At 42.4% G+C, this 21,417-nt stretch overlaps 2 protein-coding genes across 4 annotated transcripts in view; one reads left to right on the top strand and one right to left on the bottom strand.

Moving 5' to 3' along the window:
* NTRK3 (neurotrophic receptor tyrosine kinase 3) overlaps positions 1-21,417 on the top strand; it is a 1,004,345-nt gene that overhangs the window by 35,079 nt on the left and 947,849 nt on the right. The gene's annotated exons all lie outside the window — the stretch shown is intronic.
* LOC117348361 lies at positions 16,129-17,973 on the bottom strand. The gene is made up of 2 exons (XM_033920400.1): positions 16,878-17,973; positions 16,129-16,796 (listed from the first exon to the last, which is right to left on the bottom strand). The coding sequence occupies exons 1-2, from the start codon at positions 17,709-17,711 to the stop codon at positions 16,692-16,694; spliced, it is 939 nt and encodes a 312-aa protein (XP_033776291.1). The 5' UTR covers positions 17,712-17,973; the 3' UTR covers positions 16,129-16,691.

Genomic DNA, 21,417 nt, shown 5'->3' on the forward strand with positions numbered 1-21,417 from the left:
TTGGATAAAGGCGGATTAAAAATGTTATAAATAAATAAAGTAGTGGGTAGATGCCTTTGGTGCTTATTTTATATAGACAAAAAGTGGCCTCGTGTATGTAGTAGAGAGTTGCGCGGGGAAAACAATCCCACCCGTCCCCGTCAGAATCCCCTCCATCACCGCCCGTCCCCCATAAAAGTTACCTGTCTCCATAAAAAGCAGCAGACACTAATTCAGGGATTGAGTTTATACAGGTACTCCTCTCCCCACACCCATACCATACTAGGCTGCACTTGGTCCAAAAACCTGCACCACCCTCCTTAAAGGAACATTAGTTATTGGGGGGAGGATAATGTGAAGGGTACCAATGAGAGCATCAGTTTATAATCCCATATAAAAGCCATCATCAGGTATAAAACCAATAAATGTATGTTTTCAGCTAAAGAACAGATAAAATCATGTACAATACCCCCTCCGAAGCCGCGTTTCAGTACCCACAGATTTGGTTATTCACAATTTTTTTTTTTTTTAAAAAGAAATGCTGCATCCCGGTCCTTACCTGGCGATCTAGCGGTGATGCGGGACAGGATCAATCGTCCTACGCTCCAGCCCCGTGCATCAAAATGGCTGCCCGCGAGTTCCCGTTGTAGTTTTGCAGAACATTACTGTTCACAGTTCCTTCTCCCAAAGGATGCAAATTCAAAAGATTCCTCAACAGGACACTCTCCTTTCAAGCAGGGATTTGGAACAACACCTTAAGCGACCTAATCCCGAATGCACCAACATACCATTCATTCAGAAAATCACTAAAAATCCACTTATTTGACAAATTTATCTGATCCTTCAATTCCGCTCATCTCTTCCCTCTTCTTATACGCTCCTTCTTCCTATCCTACCACCCCGTTCACTCAACTGTCTTCTACACCTTTCAAAATCTACCTGATGTAACCCCGCTGTCCTTATAGCATCTTTTGTTGTATACTGTCTTGAGCTGAAAAGGTATGATGGGATATAAATAAAGCTATTATTATTTAAAAGACACTATGCACACAGACGACCGTGTTCTTGGGGGCTATTGAGCCCTAATCACAAGAGGTCCCAAGAGTAATCGGTATTTACCAGAATGTTAAACTCTTTAGTAGGACCCAATTAAATTGACGACTTTTGTTCATATATTTAACTTACTTACTTTTTTCATTACTTTTTGACAGCATGGTCTTTAACATACTGTGCAGTCATTTACCTCTTATTACCATATTTTTCTAGAGAACTCTCTTCTCTTGGCACAACAGAAGAGCGGGACTTGGGTGGGATTCTATGTGATGATGTTAAGGTGGCCAAACAGATTGAAAAGGTGACGGCGAAAGCTAGAAGGATGCTAGGTTGCATAGGGAGAGGTATGGCCAAAAGGAAAAAAGATGGTATTGATGCCCCTGTATAAGACTCTGGTGAGACCTCATTTAGAATATTGTGCACAATTCTGGAGGCCACACCTTTAAAAAGACATAAAAAGGATGAAGTTGGTCCAGAGGAAGGCTACTAAAATGGTGTGTGGTCTTCGTTATAAGGTGTATGGGGACAGACTTAAGATCTCAATCTGTATACTTTGGAGGAAAGGTAGGAGAGGGGAGATACGATAGACGTTTAAGTACCTATGTGGTGTAAAATGCACATAGTCAAGTCTCTTTCATTTGAAAGGAAGCTCTTGAATGAGAGGGATTAAGTGGAGGATTAAGGTAAAAGGTGATAGACTCAGTAATCAAATCTCTGGACATGTCCAGAAATCCTCTTCTGTAATCCGCCTTGAACCGCAAGGTAATGGCGGAATAAAAATCACTAATGTAATGTAATGTAAAATACTTTTTTACAGAAAGGGTGGTAGATGCATGGAACAGTCTCCCAGAAGAGTTGGTGGCGACAGAGACTGTCCGAATTCAAAAGGGCCTGGGATAGGCACGTGGGATCTCTCAGAGAGAGAAAGAGATAATGGTTACTGCGTATGGGCAGACCACTTGGCCTTTAGCTGCCATCATGTTTTTATGTTTCTATGTATGAATATCAGTGCTCCACCCACACTGCGCCCCCATGCTGCGCCCCCATGTCCCTGTATTCCTCCCATACTTCATCCCAGTACATGTCCACCAGCGAGGTGCACGTCTTGTGAAAACGTGTACTTTTGTGCTAGTCGGTATTTTATAAGAGATTATTTATATGCCTATAGCAGTGTCTCACAAACTTTGCAAAGCCGCGGCACACTAAATGTGGTGGCTGTGGCTCGAGGCAACCGGAAGTATGCAGATGTCAACGCAATTAAGAACCCTAATGTGGCTTCATAAAAAGGGGGGGTAAGTGAATTATAATTAACTGTTTTAAAGGGTTCATAGACAGTGGCGCGCAAGACGTCAGCGCGCTGACAATCCAGCGCCGACAATTTGGCGCAAGACAGAAGTGCGCGGGGATAAAGTAATTTTTAAAGAGCTCCGACGGGGGGTTTGGGGTGGCAACCCCCCCACTTTATTGGTTAGTGTTGACGCTGCTGTTGGAGGGGGGTTCAGGGGGTTAGAAACCTCCATTATAGCAAAAAAGGAACTTTTTCTGATTTTTTGGGGGGAAAGTTCCGTTTTCTCTATAATGTGGGGGGTTTCACCCCCACACCTCCTCAACGGCAGCGCGAACACTAACCAATAAAGTGGGGGGGTTGCCACTCCAAACCCCCAGTCGGAGCTCTTTAAAAATTTTTTTCCCCGCGCGCTTCTGTCTTCCGCCGAATTGTCGGCGCGCTGGCGTCTGGCGAGCGATTATCCCATCACCGTATTAAAGAATGGTTTCCAAATTACATGAATCCTGAGAGTGACTTCAATTTGTGTGTGTGTGTTTAAAATAATGATGTTTCCAAATGCCAATGTCATAATAGCCCGATACAGGACTTTGTTGACTTAAAAGGTTGACTGATTTCAGAGAACAGAAAGGGATAAAATTCTTAATTAAGTCTCAAGCATAGTTACATTTTCGAAGGTAGTTATAATAAATGAAATCACAATTGTTTTTCTAAGGGACTACTCTTTTCCATTGTAATATGTTCATTAAATCCAGTTATTCTGCACGTTACTTAAAATTACATATGCAATCAATGTAGAATTTCAATCCTATTAAAGCATGCCTATTCTTTTTCATCTTTTTGAAAGGAATATTTTGTGTGTTCAACATTTCCTGGTTTAAAGTTAGCTATTTATACATCACTTCACAACCTAGCTGAATGCCAATTATTTTATCTGGCAGTTTAATTTACAATATTATTCTTGATAAATACCACTTAAGCGTATAGACATCCCTTTTATATGTAATATACCAAGAGTCTTGAAATTCAAATTTACTCTTCCTCTCCCCCTCTTTCTACTAAGCTGCTCATAGGAATTCTATGAGATCTGTTTGCATGCTTTAGAAGTAGTGAATGCAAATAGAGACTTTTCCATTCTATGGACTTTCACAACAAAATTCAAATTTCTGACCAACTGACTTTCCCGCCAAAATTCAAATTGGTGGACTGCCCTGTTCCCAATCAAAGTCAAACTGCAGCCTTCAGAGCATACCCTGAAGAAAGCCGCAGCATGGTGGCTGAAATGTCGTTTTCTACCTGATAGTGGCTGAAACATCGGTTTCTACCTGACGACGCAGCAAGACCCGGAAACCTGCAACCAGCACAATGCCAACTGCGGAAACCCTGAGAGAACATGTAACCCAGCTCCACGGGGAGAACATCTTTAAACCTACCAGAGACTTTTCCATTTTATGGACTTTCATAACAAAATTCAAATTTCTGACCAACTGACTTTCCCGCCAAAATTCAAATTGGTGGACTGCCCTGTTCTCAAACAGGCCAGTGAACCCACTGTTTTTTTTTTAATATTTAATTCTTTATTTAATTTTCAATTACATTTTCAAGCATACACATCTTGAACAGAAAGAATGGCAGAAATACAAACATACAAATAGTATGAGTTAAAGAGGAAACCTAAATAAAATAAAGAAATAACAATAATTCCTATCATTCTCAAGTCCTCTATTATAGAGATCCAAGATTCAATCGAGTGAAAATTACAATATAGAAGTACTTAAATCAAAAAAATAACGATAAAACAATAACCTGTAATGGTGGGAGGTTACCTTCATTACAATTGCTGTCACCTATTCTTTATCAAGGCGTTTAAGAGACAGAAATCCAGTCAGCTGGGATGGATCATAAAAAACATACTTGAAGGATTTATATCTGATTATGCACTTGCAGGGGTATTGTAAGAAGAAAACTCCTCCTATAGCTGTCACTGCAGGAACTGTTGCCTTCTTCTCTGGGTATCTAGAGACATCAGGAAACATTAATATTTTGTGTCCCAAAAATTTTTTTGATTTATTTTTGAAAAATAACCTCAATATCCATTCTTTATCAGGAGCTAAGGCAACTGTTACCAGAAGTGTTGATGATTTCACAATTTTCTCCTCAGAGGTTTCCAATAATTCGGAAACATTAAGGGGTTTGTCTTGACAGTTTTGTTCTGGATTTGATTGTTCCTGGCTTTTTTTTCTGGAAGATAATATACCCTAACAAAGGGAGGTAATGATTGTTCTGGAACATTCAGAACATCCAGAAAATATCTCTTTAATATATATCAAGGATTTATCAAAGGATCTTTAGGAAAATTTAATATCCTCAAATTGTTAAAACGATTATAGTTTTCAAGAGTTTCTAATTTTCTTCGTATTATTACTATCTTAACTTGTGTCTCTTGAAAATTTTTTATTGTTTTCAATGCTGTAGTCATTTTTTGAGTCTCACTTTTACTTTGATTAATTTCTTGTTTCATCTGTAGAATTTCTTCTTGCTGTACTTTTAATTTTCCTTCTATCTCTTCAAGCTTTGGGGAAAAAGTTTCCCCCAAGTTTACAACTAAGACCCAAATATTCTCCAGGGTAACTTCAGGAGGTTTTACTAATAAAGAAAAGTCTTGTAGTGCTAATTCAGTCTTACCCGTTGCCGGATTCATTTCTGTCATTCCTTGTACTGGCTCCTCGATTGATCTACCAGCCACAGGTTCCCTGCTGTCTCCAAGGACAAGCTCTCTGTTAAACCAGCCTCTCGCAGTGAGAGCACAGCCTCTTTGGACATGCTCACTTCCTGTGGAAAGCTTGCTTGCTGTGGCCGCGGTTTAGCTCAGAGTAGCATCTAGCCCCAAGTCATCTAGAGCGGCATCACTCATCGCCGGCGTTGACAGCGGGTGATTCCCAGACAAATCCATACCTCCAGTGAGGCACTGCAAAATCTCATCTATAGTGCCGCTCGAGGGGACCTTCGATCGTCGGGAGGCTCCACTGACTCCTTTACCCCTTCTTGTCGGCATTATTAAATGCTGAAGTTAATGAGGAAACAGGAACAGTTCACGGCGTCTCTCTCATACACAGGCTACTGTGGCCATCTTGGATCATCACTTTTCCGGGAGTAGGCCCAGTGAACCCACTATTTACAAAGTCACACTGCAGACTTCAGAGCATACCCTGAAGAAAGCCACAGCATGGTGGCTGAAACGTCGGTTTCTACCTGACAAGACGCATCGAGACCCGCAAATCTGCAACAAGAGCTCATACATATTCATTTTGGGAATCCTGAAAATCAGACTGGGTTGTGGACACCAAGGACTGGATTTGAGGACTTCTGCTTTAGTGTGTAGCCTAATGGTTAGTGTGGTGGGCTAAAACTAGGGGACCTGAGTTCAATTCCCACAGCAGATCCTGGTGACCCTAGGTGAGTTGTTTAACCTTCTATTATCCCAGGTACAAACTTGTATGATCCCACTAGGAACAACGAAAATACCTGTACATTTCTCCGTCCGTATTTGCGGTAATAGGGGATTAATAAAACCACAAATAGTGAAAAACCGCAAATAACTTTTTTATATGCTATTTACTGTTTTCTATTAAAAACCATCGTGAATATGGTGAAACCACAAATAACATGGTGGGAGACCTGGCCTGTTTCTAAAGGAGAGGCAAAACACGGTGAACAAAGTGCTGAGAATCGGTGATTTTCTCTGTAAATGCTTGGAATCAACGATTTCTCTATGCAAGCTATCGTAATTTTGAGGGGAGGAACCAGCAAGCTAAAAACTGTGAATAATCGAAACCGCGAATGCTGAAACTGCGAATACGGAGGGAGAAGTGTATATAATTGGTTGATTGCTTTGGTTGTACCACAGAAAGGCAGTATATCAGATGTGTTACCCTTCCCTTCCACCATATGCCAAATTAACAACTTTTGCAGATTTTAATTTTGTTCTAGAATTTTTTTGCTCAACTATTTCTGATCCACTGCTTTACAAATTTTCACATACAAGGCAACAAATCCTGTTACTTGGAATGTTTACAAAGATATGTTTGACAATCTGCTAGGCTAGGAAATACACTGATAGTTACTGCTGACTGCAATTTGAATAAGTTGTTAAGAGAATTCAGTATGCAAAAGAATTCACTGAAGTTTTATTATTAATTTGCAAGCTGTTTGATGAATTTTGCAGAAACTGGATCTTGCAATGCAGAGAAACACGCTGCTTCATATTTCAAGCATACAAGGCCTCATTTTGTTCCAGTGTCTTAAAAATCAGTTTCTTGAGGATAAATTTGTTGTATTTCTTCCAGATTCCATCTCTTCTCGTCACTAGAGTTCCCTGCTGTCTGATTTCTGATTTGTTGCCATATGTGAATGCCTGGGTGACATCTTGTTTTCTGTTGGTGACATTGGTCTTCACTTCAGGACCTTGAGGGCCACCAACAAATCATGTTTTCAGGATATCCCTAATGAATATGCATCCTAACTATTCAACAGGACTTTTCAAAACTTCAAATAGCTTTAGTCAATATAAATGCTACTAAAAATAGGGAAAGCTATCATCAACACATTTTAAACTATAAATACCACAGTTTATTATAAATTATTACTTCATCATTCAATTTAATAATTCAAATATCATAATACAAGGCAATACACTTCTCCCTCGTCATTCGCGGGGGATACGGGCAGAGCTGGACCGTGAATGCCGAAAAACTGTGATTATCCGCTCTGACCCACCCCCCACCTCCCTGCCGCCTTCCCGGCCTTACCTGGTGGTCTAGAGGGCTTTCGGGGCAGGAACGATCTTCCTACGCTCCTGCCCCGTGCAGATCGCCATCAGGAAATGGCTGTAGGGAGTTCCCGACGTAGTCTCGAGAGACTACGGGAACTCCCAGCAGCCATTTCTTCATGGCGGTCTGCACGGGGCAGGAGCGTAGGAAGATCACTTCTGCCCCAAAAGCCCTCTAGACCACCAGGTAAGGCCGGGAAGGTGGCAGGGAGGAAAAAAAGATGGATTTTTTTTTTTACATTAAGACTGGTTTTTTTATTTTCCCCCTCCCCAGAAAAAATCGCGATTATATGAAACCGCGAGTGCAGGAACCACGAATGGGGAGGGGGAAGTGTACCCCCATTCATTCACTCTCATTCAAACTACAAAACCCTTTTAGTGACCATAAAAACTTCAGACGTGATGATATAATTGTCCTTCTTGAACTCCAAAGGATAATACAGCAATCAAAGTTCTTCTTTTGGCTTTCAAAGATGAAATTATCCAATAAAAACCATACTGGCAATCACAAACATTCTGCCGGTAGATGTTCCACCACTGTTTAGTCAAGTCCAACACGGGTCCGTGTTTCGCTGATAAGCTTCTTCAGGAGCTTCAATTAAAACCGTGTCGAGCTCTACTTCTGTGGAGATGATGCGGTATACAAACTTAAGGTTTAGTTTAGTTTAAAATGGCTCCACTTTCTCCTTTCTAAAACATAAACCAAAATACAAACACACCCAATATTTCTCTTCATACAGTGTTCATCAATATCAAATAATTATAAATATTCACATATTAAATATCCACATACCAACTCGTCAACTTTCAAACAGTTTTCTGACAGCAACAGAACCAAGTTCTCCTAGTCAGGATCTCACCCAACTGAACCGAAACCAAAACCAGGATCCCTCTTTCTTCTAAACTCCTCCTTAGATTCCAAATCGCACCAGACTCAAATTCCAATAAATTCCAATCCATTTCCTTATTCAACCCTTTCGGTTCAATTGTTCCCCAAGAGTATATAAGCCTTTGCTCTTTACATAATAGGACATCAGAAATATTTCCTCTCCTCCCCAATTCTACCACAATTAAAACAACAAAACGAAGCTCATCCACTTTATGATTATTATGTATCCAATGGGTTACTAATGGTAATTCTACTTTTCCCAACCACAAATTACTCAAGTGTTGAGCAATTCGCTGTTTAATTTTCCGTTTCATTTGACCTAAATACCACTTTCCACAGGGCATACAATACCGTACACCACCTGGGCAGTGTTGCAATCGGTACGCTGATTTAAATAAAACATTACATTACATTACATTAGTGATTTCTATTCCGCCAATACCTTGCGGTTCAAGGCGGATTACATAAAAGTTTTCAGAGATTACATAAAAGATTACACAAAAGTGTACAGGAATAGCATAAGAGTTACATAAGAATTACCAAAGAGTTGTCGAGATTTTAAGGTGATAAATGTTGGGTAATAAGAATTACCAAAGAGTTGTTGAGATCTTAAGGTGGTAAGTGTTGGGTAAATAGAGGCATTTTAGTATTAGTTGGGTAGTTAGAAGCATATTAGAGTATATTAAGGGTGTAGAGTGGGTAGGTGGGGTTTAGGTAGGAACTGGTCATATGTATTTTTTGAAGAGTAGGGTTTTAGTATCTTTCTTGAAGGTTTTGTAGTCTGTGGTCGATGACAACAGAATGGTCCAGTTTAGCTGCTTTGGTGGCTATTAGGTTGTCATATAGTTTTTTTTCATTTGACATTTTTGGATGATGGGTGGAATCTGTATTTTATCACCTTCTAAAGCAAATTGACAACACCAGATGATGTTATTCAGAAAGATTCATTCATTAAAATTAGGTCAGAGACTGCTAATCGAGTTCAGCATTTAAACCTTTAGGTTCTAAAGTTTTCAGGTCGAAAATCCATCTTTGCTCTTTATAATTGAGCAAAGACTCATCCCCTCTTTAAGATGTGCTAACTGATTAGAGCACGCTAAACGCTAACGCATCCATATATGCATTTAGCGTGCTAATCAGTTAGCGTACCTTAGTAAAAAAGGGGGGGGGGTCAATGTCCTGGTCATTCGCAGTATTTTCCGACCGCAAATGACCTGGCAGGAGAGGGAGCCAGGAGAGGGCTAGCGGAGCACCGGCGAGCAAAGGAAATCACTCGTGGTATGCTCTGACTGCCTCTTCCTGTACTAAAGTCGGGCCTCGCCAATCAGGAGCTGCTTTGATACATAGCTCCTGATTGGGGAGGCCCGGCTTTAGTACAGGAAGAGGCAGATGGAGCATACCGTGAGTGATTTCCTTCACTCGCCGGCTCTCCGGCTGCCCTCTCCTGTCTCCCCGGCTAAAAAACATATTCACAGTTTTTCAACATTCGGGGGGGGGGGGGGGTTCCTGGAATGGAACCCCTGTGAATATGTAGGGAGTACTTAAAATATTTAAAGTAGTAACGACTGAATGAATGAAACTCTTGGTTGAAATGAACTAAAAGATAAGTGCGCTTTTTAAAATTTCCTCTCTCTCTCTCTGCCCCCACCCTCCTCCTCCCTTCCCACACTCCCCTTGCTCCCCCCTCTTCTCACCTGTCTCTCTACGAATGCCCGTAATTTTTGTCCTGTATTTTTATTGTGAATGTTAATTGTAACCCGTTCTGAGCTCTCGGGAGAATGGGCTAGAAATATAAATAAATAAAATCAATATATTATAAAATATTGATTGATCATATGATCGATGAAAGATACGCTGGTTATATCCTTGTTTTGAATCAGCGCAGGCATCTGAGGTCTTTTCCTCTCATTATATCTGAGCACTGGAGTTGTGCTACAGAAACCCAGTTTGTAACTGTGTTTGTCTCAACGGAGGCTTCTTTCATTGAAGCATTGTTGGTTTTCTCGTGATGACATTAAAATATGTCTCTTTTGATCCTGTGCACCTTGAAGCATTTATTCAGGCGAGGCAAGGTTGGAATTCTTTCTTTGTTTTCTTTCTTTCTGGTTGGCTGACAATATGGTATGCAAATTTATGCGGGAGGCTTGAATAGCATCATGATTAGTTTTATGAATATTTAGGCATAGTTTATGGGGAGGGGGGGGCATATTCTCTTCTTTTAAATTGCTTGAAATTCTAGCTTTATCTCTCCGAGTAAGGTAGGCTAGGATCAGCAAGAGTATGACATTTCCTTAATATTGTTTCTGTTCATTTGGATTTATTAATTGTCCATTGTAATTCACTCTTTACTCCTGTGAGAACATATGTTAAAAAAAAAAACCCATTTTGCTCTATAAACATAAAAATAACCTGTTTGTATGCTTGTTCTGATAAGCTGTTGACTTTAATTAACTTAATTGCCTCAGATCAAGTGACTTTCTTATGTGAAATAAATAATTTGATGAGTCAACCCAAAAGCCTATGAAATAAAAATGGAAGAGCATAGAAAAACCTTAGTATTAAAGAGGCTAATTAAGGTAATTCGACCACGTCACCCCCGCCTATGTAGACTCTCACTGGCTTCCGATAAAAGCAAGAACTCAATTCAAACTCTACTGCTTACTTTTCAAAGTAACCCATGGTATGGTCCCCAATTACCTGAGCAACCGTCTTTGCCGCTACCGACTACCCAGATCAAGAAGAACTCAGAATCTTTTCACCTTCCCCCCTCATAATGGTACCCGACGTAAGAAACTTTACGACAGCCTTCTAGCAACTCAGGCAGCGAAAATTGACCCCACCATCACCAAACTGATGATCAAAACAACAGACACCAAAGTGTTTCGGAAAGAAATCAAAACATTCCTTTTCAAAAAACACCTCCTTACTTAATATTCCCCTCCCCAATCGCACATGCACTCTCCCCAGCAAATAACACACTAGTCATCCCCTTGAACCTCATTTACGAAAAATATCCAATCTCCTAAATAAGCACCTCCCTTAGTATCCACTTAACTGATTCCTTCAAAGTTAGGTATCTTTCTTCAGTTGCCTATATTGTTTTCCCCACTGAACCTTGTAACTACTTGAACCCTGTCAAGTTATTCTATCGATAAATCCAGATATCTTATACTTGTATTTCTATACCACAACGTTTAATTTACTTAAATCGTTGTAATGTAATTCTCTCGGTAATGTCCTGATCTCTTTTAACTGTAATCCGCTTAGAACCGCAAGGCACAGGCGGAATAGAAATCACAAATGTAATGTAATGTAATGTAATTTCCAAATGTTTTCTGGGAGATTGTTTTTAAACGGCTGATTCACAGGACCCTATAAATTTCCAACAGGCGAATCACCCACAAGGAAAACAGACGTGTTTAAGGAATGCTGGTACCGACAATGTGTTCACTGGTCATTGTGTAAAAACACTGGTCGAGAACTTATTTTGAGATTCAAATGAGCTGGTGGTGGGAGATGAGACTTTGGGCTCCTTTTTACGAAGCTGCGCTAGCGTTTTTAGCGCGCGCTACAGTACCGCACACGCTAAATGCTAATGCCTCCATAGAGCTTGCGTTAGTATTTTTCGTTTAGTGCGCAATTAGCGCCCGCTAAAAACGCTAGCGCACCTTAGTAAAAGGAGCCCTTTGTACAGATCTGACAAGATTAACGTCTCTCCTTATCTTCAACCATTTAGAACCTGAAATGAAATGATTCCTTAACGGGAGGATGGGGGGGGCAAGGAAGATTAAATTTCTTACCCCTTCTTTTACTAAGGTGCGCTATTGAATTAGCACGCGTTAAACGCTAATGTGTCCATAGACTAACATGCATGCGCTAAATCAATCCTTGTGCGTTAATCGGTTAGCGCATTTTAATAAACATAGTAACATAGTAGATGATGGCAGATAAAGACCCGAATGGTCTATCCAGTCTGCCCAACCTGATTCAATTTAAATTTTTTAATTTTTTCTTCTTAGCTATTTCTGGGCAAGAATCCAAAGCTTTACCCGGTACTGTGCTTGGGTTCCAACTGCCGAAATCTCTGTTAAGACTTACTCCAGCCCATCTACACCCTCCATTGAAGCCCTCCCCAGCCCATCCTCCACCAAACGGCCATACACAGACACAGACCGTGCAAGTCTGCCCAGTAACTGGCCTAGTTCAATATTTAATATTATTTTCTGATTCTAAATCTTCTGTGTTCATCCCACGCTTCTTTGAACTCAGTCACAGTTTTACTCTCCACCACCTCTCTCGGGAGCGCATTCCAGGCATCCACCACCCTCTCCGTAAAGTAGAATTTCCTAACATTGCCCCTGAATCTACCACCCCTCAACCTCAAATTATGTCCTCTGGTTTTACCATTTTCCTTATAAGAGGGCCTTATTGTTTTGTGAAGAATTTCTTGTCATTTATGGCTTTCACTTCAAGCAGTATTGTTAGCTTGGCCTTGTAATGTAATGTAATTTATTTCTTGTATACCGCTACATCCGTTAGGTTCTAAGCGGTTTGTGTTAACAACTGCTAAAAGGCAAATTTTTGGCCCTGCTAAACTCAGTACTTTTATGCTTAGGTCTTAAATCTAATAAAATGCATCAGAATAAATTTATATTCATATATGTATGAATGCTTGGTGTTTAAAAACTCTATCTACAAAAGGGTCCTTTTACTAAGAGGAGAAGTTATCACCATGGGCTGCTTTTACTACTATTATTTCTATAGCGCTACCTGACGTACAGAGTCACAAAGAAATGAATCCCTGCTCGAAGGAGCTTACAATTTAAACAGACAAACAGGATGTCCTGGATACAGTTAAGGGGAACGGTTAATCTGCTGGCTGGATTGGAGGGCAGAGGGGAGTACAGGACAATCGAGCCATTGTGACATCACTGATGAGGTTGGCCCTTATTGGTGGAATGAGGCATTATGACATCACAATCTCAGCTCTGCTTCCCAAACACTGAAACTCTTCACACTATTACTACTGCTGTGGCAGGATTAGCTCTGACATTCGTAGGAATTCTGAGAATCGGATCTAATACCATCACGGCCAGCAATAAAAAAGCCTAATGTTTACAGCATTTTACAGACCTACATTTAAGGCATCTGTCTCATGCCTACAGAGATTCATAGGGACACTTACGGACGCCCAAGGTCACTTCCAGTGGAAACCACACCCATGCCAGCCTTGGGCATCCGTAAGCATCCCTATGTGTCTCCGTAGGCGCGTGACAGATGCCTACAATATAGGCGTCGTTTTCCACATCCATTTTATTTTTCCAAAAGGATGCCTGCCAGGATTCTGTTTGTAGAATTGGCCCCTATATGCATATGATAGTCGTAGAAGAAGAAAGATACACTACTGAGCTTAGTAAAATACAATTTTGCATATTGCATTTGCTTAAAACATTTTTGAATGTGTAGAGATTCCAGCTTTGCCATCTATGACAGTATGAAGTCAATTCTGTTCAGCTATCAATCTTAAATTAACTGAATCCCTTAAGCAAAATCTATAATTGATGTACTGTTAGAACGATAATCTGCTAATTCATGCAGCAGTCTTAATGGTCCCTAAAGATGAATTTTGAGCCTGTTTCAGAAGAATATTAGAACAATTAAAAGTAGTTTGTTTTACCTCTGATAAAGAAAGTTAAATTAATATTGCATCAGTAGTAATGAATGTACTTTTATCATACATATTTTCGGATTTTGAATTCCTGTTATGACCGTTCACCTCTTCTCCCAACCCTCAAAAGATTTGATTCACCTTTAAAATTATTTTGGTTAAAATGCAGTTAAAAAAAAATCATTATAATGAAATTAAACAATGAAACATTCATTTGACATTTTTTTGGGTGGCTTTTTATTGTTTTTAAAGATATGGATGAACAAAAAGGTTGCCCCTTATTCCAGCTATAATTTAAATCTAAGGAGGTACCTAACAGAGCCTAAGGCCACCTCCAGCGTTAACCACGCCCACAGTGGGCTTAGGCATCACAAGGCACCTCCTTAGATAGGAGAATGTTGCTAGTTTTGGAGGTACCTTTAGGCGCCTTCAAATTTTTTTTTAAAAAAACAACTTTTTAATTGGTTGTTATTTGGTGCAGTCAATTACTGAGCCAAATGAACCAATTAAAACAATTAAGTTAGGTGGAGTTTTGGCGTCTTAACGCCATCTATCTTATGTTTCCAAGTTTCTAAGATTATTTAAAATTTTCTATCCCGCCCTTGGGAAACCTTTCAGAGCAGCTTACAATCTAAAACATAGTAGTAAAAAAAATAAAAATAAAAAAAATTAACAATACAATATATAAAGCAATTCATACATACTGTATACTGGTTTAAGGAAGAAATGCAATTTTTTTTTTTTAACAAAAAAAAGAAAAAGGCTACATTAGGGGTATTTCATTTGTTTTCACAGATGCCAATAGAGCTACCCATTGTACCCGAGAGTATGCATCAAAAAAAAGATAGGTCTTTTAAATTTTCCTTAAACTTATCAACTGAAGTTATTGTTTTAAGTGCCAACGGGATCGCATTCCAATATCTGGGACTAGTCAGAGAAAATCGAGGGCTCCTTTTATCAAACCGTGCTAGCGGGGTTAACGCGCGTGACTTTTTTTATCACACGCTAATCCTTGCGCTGGCCAAAAACTACCGCCTGCTCAAGAGGAGGCGGTAGCGGCTAGCGTGGCCGGCGGTTTAACACACGCTATTACGCGCATTAAACCGCTAGCGTGGCTTGATAAAAGGAGCCATGAGTGTTGTCCATGTCCAAATGTCTTTGTATGATGTCATTGTAAGCAATTGCTTATTTGTGGATCTCAAGTTCCTACCAGCTCCATAGGGAGTTAGCAAGCATGCTAGATAAGGTGGCTCGTCCGTTCTCAGTACTTTGAAAGTAGTAAGAATCAACTTATATACACTACCATATTTTACTGGGATCCAGAGAGCATTTTTCAGCAATAAAGATATATGGTCAAATTTACGGAGATTGTGAATTAATCTAATAGCTATATTCTATACTATCTGCAATCTTTGAATGTTCTTCTGTCGTAACCCTGCATAAAGAGAATTGCAGTAATCTATTTGTTGAATAACGAGAGAATCTATCAGAATGTTCAAAGCCTCTGGAAATAACAGAGAGTGAATTGATCTAATCGGACGAAGTTTGAAAAAGGGAGTGTCTCGCCACCTTTGCAATTTGCGAATGATATGATAAATTTGTATCCAGAATTGCTCCTAATATTTTAGTGCTGGTCACAGATGGAATTGAATTGTGTCCAAATTTAATCTCTGGTGCTATTGGAATCTGGACCTTTGATTCTAGTATAGAGTTTTTTAATTTTCACATCCTTAAGGAATACTTACATTATACTAGCCAGCAGATTAACCATCCCTCCTAACTGTATCTCCCCCTCCCTCCGGCATCCTGTTTGTCTGTCATGCCTGTTTAGATCACTGTCTCGCAAATGTTGCAAAGCCATGGCACACTAAATGTGGTGGCCACGTCTCGAGGCATCCAGAAGTGGGCAGATGTTGACATGATGGCATCATGTGCCTGCGTGACATTGTCATGTCGATTGCCACACATGCGTGAAGGATATCCAGACAGGGCCCTGAGCCACCAGTGGGGAGTGCTGGAAGGGAAGAGGCGCGGAGAGAGGGAGAGGCGCTGGCACTGGCTGACTGCCTACAGGATGTGCCTCTTATCACGAGGCACACTCAGCTGATCATGGCAGGGGGATTCCCTTTCCACAGTCAGATCAGAAGGAACGCGATTCTCTAAAAGCCATCTGTGACTTGGGACGCCAGTTAGAGAATCAGGGTGGCGCTTCTGTATAGGACCCCCGTGTGCCATTCTCAAAAGCCGCTTAGGTGGCTCCTGAGACCGGGCGTCCGATACAGAATCAGCCCCAATATGTGCAACTCCTCTGAATGAAAGCCTATATTGTAACCGGCAGCCTCAGGGCAAGGTGTCTTGGGCCACCGGTACAAGAAAAATCTTCTTGTGAGCCGCTGCGGGCAGCACAAGGAAAAGAAAATGGCGTTTAGCAAAGGACACCACCACACCAGGTAAGTTCAGTTCAGAATAACTTCAGGTTTAATTCTTAAAACAAAAATAAAGATCAAAACTTTGTCAGGATGTTTCTTATTTACAAGTCAAACTCACTGTCCATAAGGCAAATTCAATAAGTTGCCTCAGTCCATAAATTCAAAGTCCATCAGCATTTAGCAAAGAAAACTCAAAAATACACTCTTCAGAGTTATCTTAGTTCCAAAATGAGTCAGGGTAATTTCCCTGGCTCCTCCAGCATCTGAGTGCTGGCCAGACAGAGTGTACCGTGTGGTGTTAAACTGCCATGCAAAATTGGCCCTCTATCCCACCACAATGACACGGGACTAACCCCACTGTCTGGGACTAGGAACAGCTTACTTTCCCCCACCAGAGAAAGAACCAAAACTTCTCAAAAAGAAAAAAACAAGCTTCAACATTACAGTCTTGCATAAAGTTCAAAAGATCATTTCTCTTCTGTTCTTCAGCTGGCTTTAAACTAGCCAACACAGTCAAACAATCACCAAAAACGAACTTTCAAAAAACATGCAATAATTAGTCACTTGCCTTCCACACAGCATATTTCCATAACTTCCCCAGGCAATTCAACAATGGATTCCACTTCCATATCCTGGGTTTCTTCCAGCAGCTTAGGAGACATGTCCTCTCCAGCCTCTGTCAGCTCCATGGCTTCTGGAGTTTGGCAAGCATTCAGAGCTCTCAGCCCTGAGCGCAGGAACCTGTCCTCTCCCAGTGTCTGCTGCTTCTGACTCTCAAGGTATTGAGACTTCAAGTTAAGCAGTCTGCAGCCCCGCCCCAAACCTTCAGCAGGAAGTAATTTCTTGTTAATTACCTTAGGCTTGTGTGGGGGATGGGAATCCTGCAGTTCTTCCCTCCTGCTCCCTCTACAGGTCACAGCCGGAAACTCATCCTCCGACTGCAATTGGGTTTTAAATGAAGGAGAATGTGTGTAGCCTAAATCTGAATTGTGCACTGCTCTAGGGCCATTCCTAGCAGGCACAGTCTGCTTACCACATACCCCCCCCCTTAACTGACTGCTAGGGATGGATCTAGGCCTCTCCGGGTCTTTTTCCCCAATACGGGATAAAGCGTCAGCATTTGTATGCAGACGACCAGGCCTGTGTATCGTTTTATACCGGAAAGTTTGCAGGGCCAGGTACCACCTGGTGAGTCGGGCATTGTTATTCCTCATAGAATTTAGCCAGCTCAACGCAGCGTGATCAGTGACCAATGTAAACTCTCGTCCTTCCAGGTAGTGTTCTAGGCTCTGCATGGCCCATTTGGCAGCTAGACACTCCAGTTCTACCGTTGCATAATGCTTTTCATTATCGTGCAACTTTCTACTGAGATAAAGAACTGGGTGTTCTAGCCCCTCTACCTCTTGACTCAGGACTGCGCCTAAACCAGTTTGTGAGGCATCTGTCTGTAAGACAAATGGACGTTGGAAATTCACTGATGCCAACACCGGTTTAGAGCACAGACAGGTCTTGAGATCTCCCAGTGCCTTCCTACCCTCGGGGTCCCAACGTAATTTGTCAGGCCTATTCTTCTTAAGCATCTCTGTCAAAGGGGCCGCACGGGTGGCAAAATGAGGAATAAATCGTCGATAGTACCCCACCAACCCCAAGAATCCCCGTAATTGCTTCTTGGATTCAGGTTCAGGGTACTCTCGAATACACTGGATTTTATCTACTAAGGGCTTGACCACCCCCCCTCCTATCAAGTATCCTAGATACTTGACTTCTTTCTCCCCCACGCAGCATTTCTTGGGGTTGATTGTTAGACCTGCCTCCCTTAATGCTTGTAAGACTGCCCGCACTTGCTCCATATGTTGGGCCCAAGTTTGGGAATGAATGACAATATCATCCAAATAGGCGGATGCATACTCCTGGTGCCCCCTTAGGACTTGATCCATCAAGCGTTGGCATTAAGCGGCAGCCCCATGCAAGCCGAAGGGCATTTTGGTAAATTGGAACAAGCCTAAAGGGGAACCAAAAGCAGTCTTAGGTCTAGCAGTGGGTGTCAAGGGGATCTGCCAATACCCTTTTGTGAGATCTAGGGTGGTAAGATACTGCGCCTGTCCCAACCTATCCAGCAATTCCTCCACCCTAGGCATCGGAAAAGCATCAAACTGTGAGATAGCATTCAATTGGCGGAAGTCGATGCAGAACCTAGGTGACCCATCTGCCTTGGGCACAATCACGATAGGACTTGCCCACGGACTCTGGGAAGGTTCGATGACCCCCAGGGCTAACATCTCTTCAACCAAATCCTGAACTAGAACCCTCTTCTCCTCGGACAACCGATAGGGCTTAACCCTTACAACCTGTCCTGGAAGGGTCTGGATATCATGGCTTACCAGAGTAGTATTACCCGGGATGGGTGAGAAAACATCCCCAAACTCCTCCAATAACCCTTCTACTCCCTTTTTCTGCAAAGGAGTAAGTTCTTCCCCCATGTTAACCTGCTCCGTCGGATTAAACTCTCTGACCTGTGGTCCGAATTCATCCTCCTCACAACGTTGAGCGATGAGGGCTAAGGTCTGACGCTCTCTCCACGGTTTGAGGAGGTTTACGTGGTAAATTTGTTCCCTCCCCTTAGCATCCTTGACCTTATAATCCACCTCATTTACTTGCTGTATGATGGTGACTGGACCTTTCCACTGAGCAAGAAACTTATGGGGGTCCGTGGGAATTAAGACAAGGACCTGTTCTCCCACCTGCAACTGTCTATCTTGGGCTTTCTGATCATAATAAGTTTTTTGCTTCACTTGGCTTTTCTCCATCCGAGCTTTACCCTTTTCTACCAACTTCTTGAATCTTTGCTTGAGATCGCCCAGGTAGGATATTATATTAGTCCGACACTCAGAAGGAGGGTCCCACTTATCTTTCAAAATATCCAATAAGCCCCTGGGTTTCCGCCCAAATAGCATTTCATAGGGGCTAATACCTAACGAAACCTGGACTTTTTCCCGACTAGCGTATAACACCCACGGTATCATCAAGTCCCAATCCGTCAGCTCCTGCCGTGCTACCTTCTTGAGCATCAGCTTAAGGGACTGATTAAATCTCTCCACTAATCCATTTCCTTGAGGGTGGTAGGCTGCAGTTTTTATATGCCTTATTCCAAACCTCTGCCAGAAGGCCTCCATCTCCCGGGAAATAAAATTACTCCCCTGGTCTGTGAGAACCTCCCTCGGGAACCCCACGGAACAGAATAAACTGACCAGCTCCTTAGTAATGTTCTGGGTGGAGGTTTTCCTCAAAGGGAAAGCCCACGGGAACCTGGTGGCAATATCCATCACCACCAGTATATACTGGTAACCCCGGGGCGTTTTCTGCAATGGCCCCACAATATCCATAGCCCATCTACCTAAGGGTTCCTCCACCCAAGGAATGGGGATCAATGGAACTCTACGGGGTTTTTGTGTAGCTAGCTTCTGGCAGGTAGGGCAAGAGGCACAGAACTGTGTTAACTCCTGGCGTAACCCAGGCCAAAAAAATCTCTGCAAGATCTGGGTTTCCGTGGCCTCCACTCCCTTATGCCCTGCCAAAGGATGATCATGTGCCATTTGTAGAATCAGAGACCTAAAACCTTGTGGTACCACCAACTGTTCGACCTTGTCATCTTGTCCCCCCATGGTGTTAATCCGGTATAATAGCCCCCGTTTAACTTTCATACTAAACGGCCCTTTATAAGAAGTCCCCACCTGTTGCCATGCAGACCGTAGGGATGGGTCAGCTTTTTGCTCCGCATGAAAGGTGGGGAAGGTCTCTAGTACCCTTTCAGGAATAGAGGGAACTTCCTGCTGCTGAGCAGCACGGCCAAGGGTTTGTCTCCTCTGCCATTTCTGGCGTTTCACCTGTGCTTTGGAGGGACGCGGTTCTTTTTCCTTCCCTTTCTGAAAAAGTTCCCCCTGAAATGGGAAGGTATCCCCCAGGGTCTCTCCAGGGGTTTCCTTTTTCTGACATTGGGCACGTGTATTAACCAGAGCTTGCTCGGGGTTCCACTCTATTGGCCAACCTTTCCAATCTCTACCTAAGATCATCTCATAGGGTGCCCTAGGAACCACAGCGATTAACAGCTTCTCCTCACTGTCTCCATATTGCACTCGCATCCAGTGGGTCACATAGTCATGGACGTCCCCATGGATGCATCTAATAGAGACCTTAGGACTCTCTAGACTGGTCTCTTCTCTCTGATCCCTAATAGTGTCCCAAACCTGTTCTTTTATCATGGATTGAGAGGCACCACTATCCAGAAAAGCCACAATAGAGTGTCCATTAATCTGCACAGGCACTTGATACCCCCCTTTAGCCATTTCAGCGGGGGATTGTATCCCTAGCAAATTCATTCTTTTCTCACCCTTGCTTTGTCCATGACTCGGCTTGCCACCCCTCCAACCAGATACGGGTTTCTTCCCAGGTGTTCCTGAATCTAAAGCCCCCTTCATAGGCTTGGGAATATTCTCCTGGGATCTGCGGCCACCTCCCGTCGGAGTTATGGGTCCCTTATAGTTAAAGTTACCCCCATGAGTGCTCCCTTCAGGTCCTATGGAAGTAGAGGAATCAATATAAGCTTCAGCAAGCTCTATCACTTGTCCTAGTGGACGACTTCCCTGTCTCTGAATCCAGGCCCTGAGGTTCTTCGGGAGAGCCTCCAAAAACTGCTCCAATAGAATTTCAGCGAGCATGGCCTGTGGGTCCGAGAGACAGTGCTGTAGCCACCTTTCCACTAACTTCCTAAGCCTATGAAGAAGAGCTTTGGGCCTCTCTTTGTCCCTCAACTGGGCACCCCTGAACTCCTGACGGTAATGTTCCCTTGTGTACCCTAAGTAATCAAGGACATGGTTTTTAATGGCTCGGTAGTTATTAGCTAACTCAGGGCTGAGAGTCTGATATGCCGCCAATGCGCCTCCAGCGAGGCACGGAATCAGCCTCATCGCCCATTGTTGCTCCGGCCAGCCAGCCGCTACTGCCATTCTTTCAAATGCCATTAAAAAGTCATCTGGAGCATCTGTAGGTCCCATTTTACAAAGCTGCATGTTAGTAAAATGGTTCAGCCCTACCGGAACTCCTGTAGTTGCTGGTACTCCTGCGCTGGAACCTCCAGGCACTGTCCCTTGAAGAAACTGGGTGAATGTCCTGGTCTGGTCCCCCATGACTTGTACCAGCTCCTCGTGTCTCCTTCCGGACTCCACCTGACTCGCCCGCCAGAGGTCCTGGTTTGCCTGGAGCACGACTTTTAAATCTTCTGTCTGCTTC

This window comes from Geotrypetes seraphini, chromosome 14 (genome assembly GCF_902459505.1).
Source record: "Geotrypetes seraphini chromosome 14, aGeoSer1.1, whole genome shotgun sequence".
In the NCBI taxonomy this organism is placed as follows: domain Eukaryota; kingdom Metazoa; phylum Chordata; class Amphibia; order Gymnophiona; family Dermophiidae; genus Geotrypetes; species Geotrypetes seraphini.

Excerpts from the sequence above, each read along its gene's own strand:
- LOC117348361 (XM_033920400.1), bottom strand. The coding sequence starts at position 17,711 with ATGCTTAAGAAGAATAGGCCTGACAAATTACGTTGGGACCCCGAGGGT. Across the intron at positions 16,797-16,877 it reads AGCAGCAGACACTGGGAGAG|GACATGTCTCCTAAGCTGCT; the intron begins GACAGGTTCCTG and ends GAGGCTGGAGAG.